This window comes from Andrographis paniculata, unplaced genomic scaffold (genome assembly GCF_009805555.1).
Source record: "Andrographis paniculata isolate CXL003 unplaced genomic scaffold, ASM980555v1 Contig74END, whole genome shotgun sequence".
NCBI classification, from domain to species: Eukaryota; Viridiplantae; Streptophyta; class Magnoliopsida; order Lamiales; family Acanthaceae; genus Andrographis; species Andrographis paniculata.
Window position 1 is genome coordinate 1733136 of NW_026137611.1, and position 17970 is coordinate 1751105.

The 17970-nt window shown below is 27.9% G+C and overlaps 2 protein-coding genes across 2 annotated transcripts; both read left to right on the forward strand.

The window, feature by feature from the left end:
• Positions 1-3931: 3931 nt before the first annotated feature.
• Positions 3932-5436, forward strand: LOC127266122 (uncharacterized). The gene is made up of 2 exons (XM_051296257.1): positions 3932-4428; positions 5377-5436. The coding sequence occupies exons 1-2, from the start codon at positions 4012-4014 to the stop codon at positions 5428-5430; spliced, it is 471 nt and encodes a 156-aa protein (XP_051152214.1). The 5' UTR covers positions 3932-4011; the 3' UTR covers positions 5431-5436.
• Positions 5437-14685: 9249 nt separating this feature from the next.
• LOC127265964 (trifunctional UDP-glucose 4,6-dehydratase/UDP-4-keto-6-deoxy-D-glucose 3,5-epimerase/UDP-4-keto-L-rhamnose-reductase RHM1) lies at positions 14686-17970 on the forward strand. The gene is made up of 3 exons (XM_051296014.1): positions 14686-14855; positions 15562-17149; positions 17225-17970. Exons 2-3 carry the CDS (start codon positions 15575-15577, stop codon positions 17681-17683), a joined length of 2034 nt encoding a protein of 677 aa, XP_051151971.1. The 5' UTR covers positions 14686-14855; positions 15562-15574; the 3' UTR covers positions 17684-17970.

Below are 17970 nucleotides of genomic sequence, written 5' to 3' on the forward strand. Positions count from 1 at the left end.
TCATTCTAAAATTAAATTATAATAAAAAAATATCTAAAATTAATTATATATATATTTTTTACCTTTAGAATTGGTAAATATTTTTAAAGCCCTTAATTATTATTAGATATATTAAATTTAAATTTAAATTTTATCTCATATTTTTCTCTACAATTATCCAATCTAATTCTAATTCTAATAAATTCTAATTAGAATTTTTTTAAAATTAATCTCAAATCCATTATAATTATAATAAATTCTAACTAGATTTTTTAAAAAAATTAATCATATGTTCTTTGCTTGTAGAATTTGTAGTTATTATTATTGAGTTATTGATTTTAATAGTCAAGATATTGTATCCCAAACTAGGCCTGACAATCAACTCCACACCGACGATAAAAAAAATAAATTATTTGTTTATAAGATCTATTATTTATTTTTTGTTCAGGGCCTTAAAAATATTTGAAACGGCCCTGTACTTATGTATGTATCGTTTCTTGTACCTTATATTAGCTTGAAATAGTGTTTATTACAGATGAACTAAGACATGTAATGAGACCGGAGATGAAAAACAACAGGACTTGCAAATACAGACAACAGATTAAATTTTTTTTTATCAACAATGGATTAGAGAGATTAAAGAGGTTGGATGGGACACTCTATATGCAAGGGCGATAATCGCGATAATCACACCAGTATTGTTATCTGAATGTTCTTGTCAACATCCCCAACTCTTCTTTATTAATTAATGCGATTCATCGACAAAACATACAATAATCCCATTTGGAGTTTGATTGAATTCAAGCTTAAATGATTTTAAGATGTTCTATTTACAAAACTTTTCAAGCTTCAATTCATATTGTCATAATCATCATGGCTCTGTTTAGTGGGTTTCGCTATTGCTGTTTTGGTTGATGTTCGCAGATGGTCCGATCAATATATGAATTCCGGTAAAAAGTTGCGGCCCATTCAACATGGAGCAAGTGATTCATTCAGTTGCGGTTCAAATCGGTCAGACCGACGCATCTCCAAAATGAACATCGATTCTAAAATATATGTTATAATGGATAGACAAATTTTAGGAGATTTACTTGAGATAAAATATGGAAGTCAAACTAAGGATTTATTGAGAATGATTTTTTTTTTTATTTAACAATTTTACCATGTTGAGAATGTTGAAGTTAGAATAGTAATCATAGCGCATAGGGAAAAGAGAACAGGGGTGTAAAAGGATGAGTTAATAGCGAGAGGGAACAAGAACTTGAATGGGTAGAGGTTTTCGGTACAAATGGTTGTGCTAAAAAATTATGTGTTAGCAATAGAGCGAGATTTTCCGAGGGCCATGATTCACACAATAATTTTGTAAGCTTGATCCATTCATTTTTTAGTATTAACCTTCCTATGTTGGTACTCCAGACGTATGCTTTAAATGATCGAATTGGGTTAACAATTGTTTTATATTTTATGTTCTTGTAGTCACCATCACGTGTATTCACAGTCTGATCATTCAGCAAACAACGAGTTTGTGTTGAGTTTTTTTTTTTTATTATTCGATTTTGTTTTTCGAAGTGAATTGTTAACGCTGTTAGGGCCATATTTTTTGTTCAGTGACACGCCAAAATACTTGGCACGGGCTCGGATCTAAAACAGATACCATAGATACATTACATGGCAAGTCTTTGTTGATTGACTACATGTAAGAATTAGATTTGTAAAAAATAAGGTGATCTAATTACTCCTGGCAACAACTCAGTAGTTATTTGTACAAGTGATATAAATCGACATGCAATTGAAACCCCGACTTTCTTGCCTATATAACTAAATAAAAAGGTCTATGAAACGGGAAGATGATAAGACCTCATGTGTGTTAAAATATATATAGGCAACCTAAAACAGACTCGATAGACTCAAATATAAGTAACGTAATCTAATGGATATGACCAAATCTAAATCTAACAAATCTAAAGCTAAATATAAAAAATATCTCGACAATGTGTTCTTCTAGTTTCTAATCGCCATTCGACCAAGGCACAACTGCCACCGGCAAGTATTTCTATTACCATGTACTAAACAAAGATCGATTCATATTTAAACTAGATGCCCGACGCATCAATGCAATAAGATGTAAGAAAATCAGTCGAAAAGTTAGAATAGGTTAGCCAAGATTCAACACAGTAATACGACGTTTAAAGATGAGAAATCAAAATATAGTACTATAAGAACATGCAAGAAACAAGAGTAAGAGAAATGTGTTAGTTTAATTAATTAATTAATTAATTATATTTAAATTTTGATCATTTTTTTGGATTATCTTATATCATTAGACTAACCCTAAAGTATACGTGAGAAGTGACAGAAAAATCATCCATGACGATTTTTCTTTTTAATTATAAATACTCTCACGTACGGGTTACTAAATCTACTATCAGAAATTTAGAATACACTATCGCTATTTGGAAGCAAAGGTTTCGCAACATCTTCCTAGGGTTCCAAGGCTTGACAACATCCTCCCAGGATTCCAACTACTAATTACTTGAACAAGTAGATTTCAATGACAGATTTAAATTTGAGCAATTGGCGGATGTTTGTTAATTATTATATTCGCTTCCCTAATGTGATTTAAGAATTATTTCTTACAAAATGGCTATGAGCTTCAATTAAAGTTCTCTAGATCATTACCTGATTTTAGTTATAATAAAAATGCAGTTATCTTCTAACCATAAATTTGAATTTATCTCACTCTAAAAAGTATATTTTCTATATATTATTCCTTTATATTATTTTATATAATTTTTTATATTTATTAATTACACTTCAACTTTAATTTATTTTTATATTTATCACTCCAACATATATAATTTATATTTTATCTAAAAATTATATATATGAAAATTAACATTTATAATTAATAATTATTACAAATAAAATAATTTTAAATAAATACTTAAATGCTATCAAGACAAATGTGATATAATTTTAACATAACTAAATAGTTTAATTAAGATTAAAAAAAAATTAAATTTTAAATTTTAAAATATGATTAAAGTGTATAATTAATTTTCCAAAAAAAAGAAAGAATAAATTATGTGGGACGGACGAAAATAGAAAATATGGACAAATTATATGGTAGGAAGAGAGTACAAAACATCACAAAAACTTCACTCCAAAAATGGAGTAAAGCTACACTTAGAAGTAACAGTGGATGACTACAAAATTGAGGGAGGATTTGGGGTGGGATTGGAGGAGGGAATAATAATTTTATTATAAGAAACATAATTAATACTCCCTATGTTACCGTAGACAAGAGAATATGATAAAGATAATTAGTAAATAAAAAAATATATTAATAAAAATAATTATTATATACTACTTTTGTCTGACTTCAAGGTCTTATTTACTTTTTGTGTTGATATTTGAATATTAATTATTATATTAAAACTTATGACAAATTAAGAAAGAATTATAAAAATATTTTCATTAGTATCTTGTAATACTAATGAAAAAAAAAAAATTGTAGATAAAATGTAATCTCAGAGACCAACGGATAGAGTATTATAAATAATTATAGATTGAGATAAAAATATATAATTAGTTTAATTAAAATTTTTAAAAATTATAAATTAAAAAATTTAAAATAAAATTAATATATAATTATTTTTGAAAAAAAAATAATAACACAGAAATATAGAACGGAGAAAAACCACAGTATACACAGGGTAGATGAGATAACTGTTAATAAATAGAGTGGGCATGAGTAAATGGTAGAATTCCGTGCAGGTAATTCCATCCATTGTTCCCGTGACCCCTCAAAATGACATATTAATAAACTAACGGCACCTCATTAAATTCCAATTCCTCCAACGGCTAATTAATTAATTCATCCATTCTTTCATTAATTTTATCAAACACCACTCCAATCTCATCGGTGATCTCACTTTTCCATTCTTACACAACAACCTCGAATTCTTTTAATTTCCCAATTAGGTTACCCCTACCCAATCCAAATCCAAATCCAAATCCAATCATTGTTCCATGGAAGAAGCTCTGTGGAGTTTCGAAGACCGCCTGAACCTCTCCACAGGCGAGGCCGCGGCGGCGCTGCTAATATCCGCCGCCTGCGTCCTCTGCATTGCCGCCTGCCTGTTGAGAAGAAGAGGTCAAAGTAGAGGGTGCAGTGTTCATCAGGCGCCGCCTACGCCTCCGCCGCCGTCGAGGCTGGCGGCAACGGGGCGGTGGAGCGGAGCTAATAAGTGGGACGGCCATGACGCTTTGTTGTTGGAGGAGAATGATGGCGGCGGCAGCCAAGGAAGGAGCCATAGCTCGAGCTCGGCCGTGTGGCAACGGCCGATACTTATGGGCGAGAAGTGCGAGTTGCCGAGGTTTAGTGGCCTCATTTTATACGATCCCACGGGATCGCCCATCCTAGATGAACTGCATTGCGATGCTCAGGTATCTATTACCCGTGATTATTAGGTTTCATTTTGTTAATTTAATTTTAGTTTTTTTACTACTTCATTCGTCTCATTATATATGAATTTTTATTTTTTTTTCATCCGCTCGATAAAAGATAATCACTTTTTATGTTTAGTAAATTTATCAATTTTAAACGCACTTAATAAATATAAATCAATTGAATTAAATTAGATCCACTCAAAATCTCTTTGTTTTTATCTCTCTTTACTTAACAAATTATATATATTTTTATTAAAATATAATATTAAAAATATATACACATATTTTAAATTTCTTTTGATCATTAAATAACTAATCTCCATTATATGAATAATTAGTTTAATTTCTCGTGCCCAAAGAAAAAATTTCGTATCGGTGTCGGGATGGAGGGAATATTTACCCTTTATATATTTTTATAAAAAATTACTACTTTTTTTGTATATAAATAATTAAATTAAAATATGCGCAAAAAGATTATTCGTTCAAAATTAATAATTAATTGTAGGCGCTCACACCTATTATACCTGTTTTATATAAATAAAAAAGTAAAATATTTTGATTAGTGTTTTTTAATAAAATAAATATATAGTTTATCAAACACTCATTTAATAATTTTTCGAGAAAAACTGTCATATAATTTTTACAAAAAAAAAAAACCATAAAATTAAAGATTGATCAATCATTTATTATTTAAATAAAACTATTTAAGATATTTGATCTATTTTATTTGTAAAAGGTTTGCATAATTATGTGCGTGTTTACAAATATTAGTTTTGAATGAAAATAGTATTTTGTACATACTTTGATTTAATACAAAAAAATTTCACATAATAAATAAAATATGTACTTATATATTTTTACTAAAACACAATAATATTAAGTTCTTTATTATTATTCAAACTCGATGTTTAATTTGGATGATATTGTATCGTATATATAATGCAGGAGCCATCGTCACCTCCAATAGGGAAAACTACACTCAAGGACCTCTTGCTATGATCATCCATTAATATTTTATAGATATATAATGTAATAAGTAAATGTTCATTTTATTATTGACAATAAAGTAAAAATAATGTAAAAAAATAAAAAAATAAAAAAATTTGATATTTAAAGTAAAAATAATGTAAAAAAATAAAAAATTTTGATATTTAAACGAGAGTTTCTTTTTCTAAAAATAAAATGTAAAATTTTGATTTAGATATACTAAAGTGATAACATAAAATTTTTTATTATTGAATGGAAAAAGTATTATTTTGTAATTTAATAGAGTATTATTTTGTAATTTAATTTTAATTTCTTTTTATGTAACCATCACAATTTTTAATAAAAATATATTTTTTTATCTTATAAAATATTACATTCAAAGGATTATTCAAATTCAAAAATAAATTGAAAGGCCAAAATAATACACTTGGTTGAATTGAGACATGGACTAAATCACATTGTTTTTTTGTCATAATATTATGATGTCCATGATCGTTTAATCTAAATTGTTAATTAATTCATTTTTATAATTCAATAGGGAACTAAGAAGTACATTTTTTTAGAGTTTTATTTTGTTTAAATATAATTTAAATATGACATTGGTTAAAAAAATAATTTATTTTTATAGAAAAAAAAAAAAAAAAAAAACCTACCCAAATAACACATGATTTAAACTTCTATAGTGATGAAAATAACATCATAGCCATTAATAACTAATTTTATTATTTTAAAATCTACTCCCTCCATCCCATGTAATATGGGTTTATTATTGTAGACAAGAGAATTTAAAATTTAGGTAAAGTATAATTAGTAAGCAATCAATAAATATATTAGTAAAAATAATTATAGATTAAGATTAAGATAACTAAATAGTTTAATTAAGATTAAAAAAAATTAAATTTTAAATTTTAAAATATGATTAAAGTGTATAATTAATTTTTTGAAAAAAAGGAAAGAACAAATTATGTGGGATGAACGAAAACAAAAAATAGAGACAAATTATGTGGGACGAATGGAGTAATTCTGAAGAGGTAGTATACCATTAATTTTAGAAGTATTTATTGGACAATATAAAAATTAATTGACCCACACACATGAAATCTGTTAAATAATGCCAAGTTAATTTATATTTTTTTAAATATAACAACACTATTTCTAAAAAATAATACTTCCTCCCGTCCCAAAACTATAGTTTGGGTTGAGTTTGTCACGTGATTTAAGAAATATTGATATTATATTGATAGTGAGTAAAAAGTACGGATAAAATTTTTTTTTTTTCCTTGTGAGTGTATTAGTGTAAAAAATAGTGGTAATTGTGTAATAATAAAAAGTAAAGGTAATTTTATAATGATATGATTATTTATAGAAATGAGACTATTGTTTTGAGATGGAGAAAAATGGTAAACATGACTATTGTATTAGGACGGAGGAAGTATCATAATTTATTATTAATAACTTACAAATATACACTATACAAATTCTCGTGATCATTATAAATAGATCATCTTACCCAGGACGGGGGAGTATTATTTAAAATATACTCTTATATCATCAAATATTTATTGAATCTCACAAAATATTACATCAAATAATTGATATTTTATTATTTTCAAAATAAATCCTTACTCTTATTTTTATACAAAATATTTTATATACCAACTACTTAATTAAAGAAAAATCCGAACAAAAACAAATGCACTTGTTATTTATTATTATTATATATTTATTTCATATCTCAATTTATTTTTAAAAATTGCCAAAATTATTTATAATTCACCGGTGGTGATTTAAAAATTTTGCACCATTATCTAAGAATGGTGATTCAGGCCGACCCAGCCTAATCATATTGGGCTGAGCACATTTTGATTCCAAATCGAGTCTGTAAAATTAAGCTCGATCACAATCTATTTTAAAATTGGACGTTGACACGTTTTTTTAAAAAAATTATTTTTTTCTTTTTTTTAAATTTTAAATTAAATAATTATATAAAAAAAGTTATCATTTGATAGAATCAAAAATTGAACCACTAATCAACTACATATTTAATCAAGATATGTCTTGATTTTCGTCTTTATTTCATTATTCATTATATATAGGATTTAAACAAAAGTTACCATTTTAGGATAATGCATGTTTCAGTAGAAATTTCAAATCAGATCAGGTGCTGAAATTAATATATGTAGTTATATTAATTATATTATTAATAAATTAAATTATTATAATTAAATTATCAATGTACACTCAGCACCTCATGTGATAAAAATCTTATGAAAATTTCAAGTAAAATATCAAGTTCATTATAATCAGTTAACTAAATCAATTATACAGAGATTTATTTTTCAATTTGATGAGTCCGGACATGGCCCGGTTAATTGCTGTTCCGGACTAGGCATGATTCGAAAATTTTTTGACCTACTTTTTTAGGCCCAAATACAATTTTTTTGTAATGAGTTTGGATTGAATTTCCAGCACCTATTTTTACCAACTTTACCATTATCATCGTGATATAAAAGATTTATAAGACTCCATCGTGTTTTCATATTACACAAAAATTCTCTCACATTTTTTAAAAATATTTTATATAATCTTTTAAAAAGAAGATTCTATACAATATTTTCATAAAAATACAAAAAGTTTCACAATTTTTAAATCATGAAAAAAAAATCGTACAAACTTTTTAAATCACAAATGAATTGTAAATAATTTTGTCTTAAAAATTTCACATAAAAGGTTTATTTTATATACAAACCATTACATCTAGCATGTGGTGGTCAAGTTGATATAGTACATAAATATCGATATGAGTTCAAACTTCATCGATATTTTTTTATAGTTGAGATTATACAGCATCTACTCGAAGAGTAGTGGAAATAATAATATTAAAATTATTTAATAACTTCAAAAAAATTATTATTATCTATATATATATATATAAAAGAGATCAATGTGGAGTCCATTTCACCAAAATTTTTTTGTCAAATTTTTGATTTTTTAATAAAATAAATATGTATTAAATGCTATTAAGTATATCATAATTAATAAATTTATAATAAATACATTTTTAAAGATAATAAAATTATAATAAAATTATATTAAATATCCATAATTAATATACCATAACTAACCTATTTAACAAACTATAATTAACACAATAAATAAATATTTAAAAGTTGATAAAATTATTAAAAATATGATACTATGACGTATATATAGAACAGCATACTTATCTATTCAATTTAAAATTAAATAATAATTTTGAATTTTAAAAATAAATTTGCTATTATACACACACATATATATATTAATTACATAACTACTGATTACATCAATTTTAATTTTTAATTTTTTTAAAAAAATAATGGATATGTTCTTTTAATAAAAATTTAACAGAGACAAAAAAATATATATAAAAATATTTGATGTACAAAAAAATAAAATATAAAAAATGCCGTGCACCGCACAGATTTTCCGCTAGTTATTATTTAAAGGAAACGAATCCTCACGCTTTTACCTTGATTGTGTGCAAAAGTCGAAAGCACAAAAACGCCTGATTCGAGAAATGAGAGTGCAAAACCATGTGGATGTTGATGATAATTAAGATGTAAAAAGTTATTTTCTGGGGGGCCAAAAGTAAATATTGTGCAACTAATTCATAAAAGTAGCATGACCAAATTGTAACATTTGGCATGAAGCCTAGCTCACATTATTAATTCAACGACCGTTACACATGCCACCTATATTTATATTAAATATATTTATTAAAATATTTTAAATATTCCGTATAATTTATTCTTATTTTTTATTTTTATCTGTCCTACATAATAATTTGTTCTTTTATTTTTTAGAAAATTGATTATATATTTTTAATCATATTTTAAAATTTAAAATTTATATTTTTTTTAATTTTAATTAAACTATTGTTATCTTAATCTTAATATATATTTATTTTTAATATATAATAATTTTTAGTAATTATATTTTACTTAAATTCACGTATTTATAGTCATACGCTCGTATTATTTTGGACAGAGGTAGTATAATAAAATAATTTTATAAAAAAATATAATATTATGAATATATTTAAAATAATAGTATGATGTATTCTCTTTAATTATTCTTATGTTTAGTTTTATTAAGTATAAACTTCAATAAAAATATATTATTATTATTTTTAATAAAATATCAAATCAAAATAATGTTTTAATAAAAATTGAAAAATATATTTGTCTAAGAGTTTACATTTGAATTTAAATATTTATTTAATATGATATAATTAGGTATTTGTGTGATATATTGAATGTAAATTTAATTTTAATATAATATGACAAATAAAAAAATAATTTTTTAATTTTATAGTTTTGAAAAAATATATATATATTTTATAAATATAAAAAATGAAGATAAAAAAAAGTACTCTATAATCACATCCCAAATATGACGAGAACACACCCACCCTGTTTGGTTAGTCGTCGTCGTCGTCGTCTTCTTCTTCTTCTTCTTCTTTTTTTTTTTTTTTTTAAATAACACATCCACAAATAAGGAAAAGAGAGTGACTATGGTCCGTAAAGGATCACCTAGTGGTGTAGAGTTTGGACTTGTGACCGTGAGGTCATAGGGTCAAACCACCGACGTCTTAGGTCACCTGTCACGTATGGTTCGCCTAATGTGATTTTTCCGTCGAGAGTTTACTCATTGCGTACTGACTGTGGTTTCCTACGTCATTAAAACAAAATAATTAAATTTAATAATTTTAGTTAAATTACATAAAAGCTAAATTAATAGATGTGATTGGATTCATCAATGCTGAATTTGTAGCATTTACAAATTTAATATGTTATGCTATCTAATGGATAAGAAAATCAAACTTAAGGCACAACTTATTTGACTAAAACAAAAGTCAAAGGTTGACTCTTTACCTATATTTTAAGTGCTACCAAACTTGTCACTAAAATGCAAAAAGGGAACAACATGTGAGTATGTAATTAAAATCATATCACCTAATTACCACTTACCAACCCACCCAACACACAGCTCAAATATACACACTTTGTTTGGATACATTTTTTTTTTTAAGTTTTGAAAAAAAATTGAAATAATAAAATAATACATCTGTCCGGCTCTAAGTGTCTCATTTATTTTTTGCATGTTGATATTTAAATATTAATTATTATATCAAAACGTAGTACAAATTAAGAAAAAATTATAAAAATACTTTCATTGGTGTCTTATAATACCAATAGAATGACATTTGTATAAAAAATTATATAAATATATGAATAGTTTTAATATTAAGTATACAAAACGTAAATGTGATCTTAGTGACGGACGGAGGGAGTATTAATCATTTAATTTAATTATTTTGTAAAAAACTATTATTGATAATTAGTGATAAAACTTGCAAATATATATATTGAATCATATATATATATATTTAACTTGAATATTTTTTTAATTATTTTTTGATTTAATAATACTCTATATTTTCTTTTCTTTTTTTTTTTTTTTTAAAATAAATTTTCATTGTTTCCACACTTCTGCTTTTATCGTCAAAATAATTTTTAGTAACTTTTGAAAGTAGTTGACAACATTTTTCTCTAAACTATTTTATATACAATCTTATAAGTAGTATATTGAGTTTTTATTGGTTTGAATTCGAGGGGATTTTTTAATTTATAATTATGATTTAAATAATATTTTTAATATATTATTTTATAAATAAAAAATAACATATTTTTATTGAGACTTATGTCATTGAATAGTGTTTTCTATTTTTAGTGTTAGAATTTATTTTAGAGTATTTTGATCTTAATACAAAATTCAAGAAAAGTTAGGTCTGATAGCATATTAATATTTTAAAACAATATCTATGAATATTATTTGGTTGTAATCTAAAATAATTTATAATAGATTGTTAATTTGAATTTTTGATAGTATTTTAATATGATGTTTTACTGGCAAAATCGGGAGACATCAGGGGTCTGAATAACGACTGTTACACCACCAGATCATCTCGGAACAAAAAAAAAAATGTTATTGTTTATAGGCTTGAGAATTGAATTTTAAATTGTGAATTGATTTTTTTTAATATGATATAAATAAAATTAATATAATATAAAATTAATAAATAAATATTTGATTTTATGCTTTTTGCTAAAAATTTTTTATGAGTATTTGGATCAAAATCCTCAACCACAACCAAATAATTTGGTTGTACTCCAAACTATTTGTTTTATAAATAGTTTTAAGGGATATATATATATATATATTTATTTATATGAAATATAAGAAATTATATAGATAATAGAAAAATAATAAGTGTGTGTAGTTTTTTTTTGAAAAAAAAATGTGTTAGGTTTGTTTTCACATAACAAACAAATATATACACAATTTTCAATTAAAATATACTCCTGTCCGAGTCATATGTATTCATTTGATTTTTACATGTAAATTTAAGTATATTAGTATTTAATATTTAATATTACAATAGAAAGACAAAAAATAATCTTGCCCTTATAAAACCTCATTTGTATTGACTTTTGTCGGGGCTTTTGGTTTCTACTTAAAAAAAAATATATTTATACTCTATCCGTCTCATAAAATTGTACTCAGAATTTTTTTGTCTTTTATAGTAAAATAAATATTACAAATGGTATAATATTTTATTAAATAAGGAAGGAGAACATGTTTAAGAGACAAAGAATAATAAAATTGGGCACATTTTTAGGAGAAAGAAGGAGTACATATTGACTTCGGTCCGAAAACATAATCAGCTTTTGAAGCTCAAACTCTAAAATAAACATAAACAATTTTTAGTTAAAATTATTATTTTATTTTTATAAAAAGTAATAACTTTATATTTTAATTAAAATTCCAAAATTTAATTCTATTTTGATTTTAATTTTATATATTATACTGAAAATAAAATTTAAAATTATAGTTTAAATACCAAATTTAAAAATGTAAATTCTTAATTATACTAAAAACTAAAAATGATTAAATACTATAATTTATAAAATATAATAAGTTATAAAAATAAATTAATCAATATTGAATTATAATTATATTTTTAATTTACATATTTCTTTAAATGAAAATCTTAAAATACTATAAGTTACCAAAATTAAAAATTATTTTTTATACTAGTATAAAAACTTTTTATATATAATTAATACAATTCAAAATAAATTATAAAGAATTTTTTTATAAAAAATACAATTATATTAATGCGATATTCTTTTGAGTAATTTTAAAGTTCAAAGTATTTTTAATTTTATTATATTTAAATATATTTTTTTTTAAAAAAATATTTTTATATATTTATTAAATCGTTTCTACTTTTAATTTTTACTTTTACTTATTTTTTAAAACTAATTCAAATTGAACCTTATTATTATTATTATTATTGTATTATTTGTAATATTGTTTAAAATGTTAAAAAAAAATTTATTAAAATAAAAAGTAATTGAAATATATTTTATTAAATTAAAAATACTTTTACTAAAATTCAAAATAGATATATTTGAGTTAGGCATATAAAAATAACAAAATAGTCATATATGACTCAAACAAAGAAATATTATACTCCTTCCGTCTCATAACTAAATATCAATTTGCTTTTTGCACGTGGTTTTAGAAATATTAATATTATATTTAGATATAGTAGGAATAAAGTAAAAATAATTAAAATAACCTTATTAGTACGTGTGATATAAAAGTAATGATATTTTTGTAATATATTGAAAGTTGTAAGGGTATTTGTAACGTTAAGTAGATAGTACAATTACTAAAAAAAATAGATACTTTATTATAACACGAACTAAAATGAAAAAATGGATATTTTGTTATAGGATAGGAGTATTATTTTATAAAATATTATACTGTCTCAATATTATTTATTAAAAAATAAGAAATTAAAATTCACACAAATCAAACAAACTCAATCAAAGATTATTAACTATATTTAGAATTTAAACAAAAGTTACCGTTTTAGGATAATGTATATTCAGTATAAGTTTTATGAAGATTTTAAGTTTTCTAAGTTCATTATATCAGTTATACACTGAAATTTGTTTTTTACTTTTATAAATTTTATTCTCAACTAATTAGACAAATTTCAGTGCAATTCTTTTATATTATTGATTCGAAATCAATACTTTTGAAATTTTTATCATTTTTCATTAATAATATTTTTTTTAAAAAATAAAATAAAATTTACCGCATCAAATACATATACTCCCTTTCGTCCCATTGAAATGTTACTATTTTTTATTTTCGTCCCTCCTAAAATAAGGTTACAATTTCCTAATTCAGTAAATGTACTACCTACTTAACATAATAAATACTCTTTCAACTTACAATATATTACACAAAATATCATTACTTTTATATTATACCATACTAATAGGGGTATTTTTGTGTTTTTTTACTAGAATCCAATATAATACTAATATTAAAAAATCTACGTGCAAAAAGCAAATGTCACCCTTTCAACGGGACAGATGGATTATATTTTTTTACAAAATATCAAATTAAAGATTTACTGGTCTCAATCTTTATTAAGAAAAAGTTCAAAACTTAAAAATTTTATATCTAAGAGAAATCAATTTACCAAAACAAATGTATATTTTTAAAAAATTATGATATTAACCTGAATATACACTATTTATTATAAATATTTTTTTCGTTCCACTTAATTTGTCCTATCTTTATATTTTTGTTTATCCCATATAATTTATTTATTTTAAATATAATTATACACTTTAATCACATTTTAAAATTTATAATTTATATATATTTTTTTAATTTTAATTAAATTATTTAATCATCTTAATTTATAATTATTTTTAATAATATATTTCTTAGTACCTAGATAATACCTAAAAACTTATGACATACAAACCAATAAAGAAACAGGCTAAATGCACAAATAAATTACCCAAATCTGTCGCAACAATTAAGTGAAACTAAATTTAAATAATTGTCAATTAGATTATTTTCGATGCATAAAAAGTCCTCACCTACCCTTCAGTTACCTCAGCTCACCAAACTAATTTCGCCCAAACAACTCTTGGAACATCTTCCCGTCAAAGGGTATTTTTGTCATTTCATAATTCCGCGGCCATTTCCATACTCTTTGCCAAAATTAACGAGAAAACGCGGAAAGTGAAAATTCCATGAGGAGAGTGGGGTGGGGGGTGCCGGGAGGTGGGGAAGGGGGGGGGGGGGGGGGGGGGGGGAAGAGGGAGGGTCGGGTATATATATAGATGGCGGAGACGTTGCTTCATACTGCATTACTGCGCTTGTCGGTCTAATTTATTTCCGCGTCCTTCTTCGGATTTCAATTTGGATTCCTCAGTTTTGCTGGAGTAAGTAATTGGAATCCTTGCGCGCTGAATTGCTGCTCGGGTGATCCTGATCTGACTTCGCGGCGAAAAAATGTGAGTTTTCTAGAGATCCTGATTCGTTTGCCCATGATTGATTTTTCTGCAGGAGTTTCGTTTCGGTGCGATCTGAGTTGTGCGCGAATGTGGTAGATCTGTATGCTAATTTGGTGTAAAATTGATGTCGTTGATGCGGTTTTTTCAGATCTGTTCGTTTGTGTAAGGTTGTGTGAGTTTGCCATCGCCTTGGTGTGCGCGGCGGCGAACTTCGTGTTTGTAGTTGAAGTTGAAGATTTGTTGATCAGTAACGGAAAAGCTTAATTCTTTTGCACACGTAATTGAATCGTTAGGCAATTTAGTTGATCTCTTGGTGGTTTGAGTATCGTCATCTTCTAGTTACTTCGCTGATGCAAATTTGCCATTTCGACGGTTATTTGTTTAAATGTGGAATTTGTACAGTGATTTGAACTGATTTCGTGTTGCAATCACTTTCTACTTGACTATAAAATACTTGGAAGATCTGAACAGAGTTTTAAACGGATTTCATATCTTCGATGTAACTATTAGTTAATTTGAAATTATTATCCAATACCACGGATATGGATGTGAATTTGCTTTTGTTCTTCAAAATCAGTTGATTGCTTAGGGTTTTAGTCGATGGCTGATTGTTGTTGCTGATCTTAGTGCTTTGAACATTCCTGGGATCTAACATGACTTGAGTCAATGGTAATGTTGTTAAACTTGACTGTGTGTTCTATTGCAGAGATCAAACAAAAATGGCGCTGTTTACACCGAAAAATATCCTCATTACCGGGGCAGCTGGATTCATTGCTTCTCATGTTGCTAATCGGCTTGTTCGAAACTACCCTGACTACAAGATTGTTGTGCTCGACAAGCTTGATTACTGTTCAAATCTCAAAAATCTTCTTCCCTCGGACTCTTCAGCCAACTTCAAGTTTGTCAAGGGCGACATTGCCAGCGCCGATCTTGTGAACTACCTTCTCATTACTGAGAACATCGATACGATCATGCACTTTGCAGCCCAAACTCATGTCGACAATTCTTTTGGCAACAGTTTCGAGTTCACCAAGAACAATATTTACGGCACTCATGTCCTTCTGGAGGCTTGCAAAGTTACCGGCCAGATCAGAAGGTTCATTCATGTCAGCACAGATGAAGTCTACGGGGAGACCGACGAGGATGCTGTTGTGGGAAACCACGAAGCTTCGCAGCTCCTTCCGACTAACCCCTACTCAGCTACAAAGGCAGGGGCTGAAATGCTTGTTATGGCGTATGGGAGATCTTACGGATTGCCGGTGATCACTACGAGAGGAAACAACGTTTACGGTCCTAATCAGTTCCCCGAGAAGTTGATCCCCAAGTTCATCCTTTTGGCGATGAGAGGAAAAACTCTTCCAATTCATGGCGATGGTTCTAACGTGCGGAGTTACCTTTACTGCGAGGATGTTGCCGAAGCATTTGAAGTGATTCTTCACAAGGGAGAAGTCGGTCACGTGTACAACATTGGGACGAAGAAGGAGCGAAGGGTCATTGATGTTGCCAAGGACATTTGCAAGCTTTTCAACATGGATTCCGACAAGTGCATCCAGTTCGTTGAGAACCGGCCCTTCAATGATCAGAGATACTTTCTCGATGATCAGAAGCTGAAAAATTTGGGTTGGTTCGAAAGGACCACGTGGGAGGAGGGATTGAAGAAGACGATGGAGTGGTACACGAGCAATCCGGATTGGTGGGGCGATGTGTCGGGCGCTCTTATTCCTCATCCTAGAATGTTGATGATGCCCGGAGGAATCGAGAGGCATTCGGATGGAGCTGAAAAGTCTGCCACCGAAGGGTCCGTTGGGAATTCTAATCCGCCGAAAATGTTGGTTCCTGCTACCAGAAACAGCCCTTCGTCTCAGAAATCATCGTCACCCTTCAAGTTCTTGATCTACGGGAGATCAGGGTGGATCGGCGGTTTACTGGGGAAATTGTGCGAGAAACAGGGGATTCCGTACGAATATGGAAAGGGTCGGCTCGAGAACCGATCATCATTGGTGGATGATATCCTCGCTGTTAAGCCGACGCACGTTTTCAACGCTGCCGGTGTAACAGGCAGACCCAATGTCGACTGGTGTGAATCTCACAAGACCGAGACGATTCGCACCAACGTTGCCGGCACATTGACCCTGGCAGACGTGTGCCGAGAGCACGGTCTTCTGATGATCAACTACGCCACCGGGTGTATATTTGAATACAACGCGACGCACCCGGAAGGTTCTGGAATCGGGTTCAAGGAGGAAGACACGCCGAATTTCATCGGTTCATTCTACTCGAAGACCAAAGCTATGGTAAAATCTCGAAATCTCGTAAGCTCAATTTCAAGGATCAAGAAACTGATGGATGGTTGATTTTTTTTCTCTCAGGTTGAGGAGCTTCTGAAAGAATTTGACAACGTGTGCACGCTCCGTGTCCGGATGCCAATCTCGTCGGACCTCAACAACCCGCGCAACTTCATCACGAAGATCTCCCGTTACAACAAGGTCGTGAACATCCCCAACAGCATGACCATTTTGGACGAGCTGCTCCCCATTTCGATTGAGATGGCGAAGCGCAACCTGAGGGGGATATGGAACTTCACGAACCCGGGAGTCGTCAGCCACAATGAGATCTTGGAGATGTACAAGGATTACATTGACCCGGAATTCAAATGGGCCAACTTCACACTGGAAGAGCAGGCGAAGGTCATCGTTGCGCCCCGAAGCAACAACGAAATGGACGCGTCGAAGCTGAAGAAAGAGTTCCCGGAGTTGCTATCGATCAAGGAGTCGCTGATCAAGTACGTCTTCGAGCCCAACAGCCGGAAAACTGCTGCTGCTGCATAAGGTATCTCAACATGCTGATCTGATCTTTTAAGTTTTGGCTGTGGTTCTTATGATTTATGATTTATGATTTATGATTTATGGAATGCAATAATTTGTGATCTGAAATTGCTTGTCTCATTAGCATATATTGAATTTGATTCTTGAAATATTTGTTGGAATTGATCTGATCTGATCGATTAGCTGTTTGAAGTGATGATGATCTCATCTGATCTGATCTTTAGGAAGTGAAAAACATTTGTTATTGTGTAAACATTGACGATGAGTTAGTTAACTAGAGTTTTGTTAAA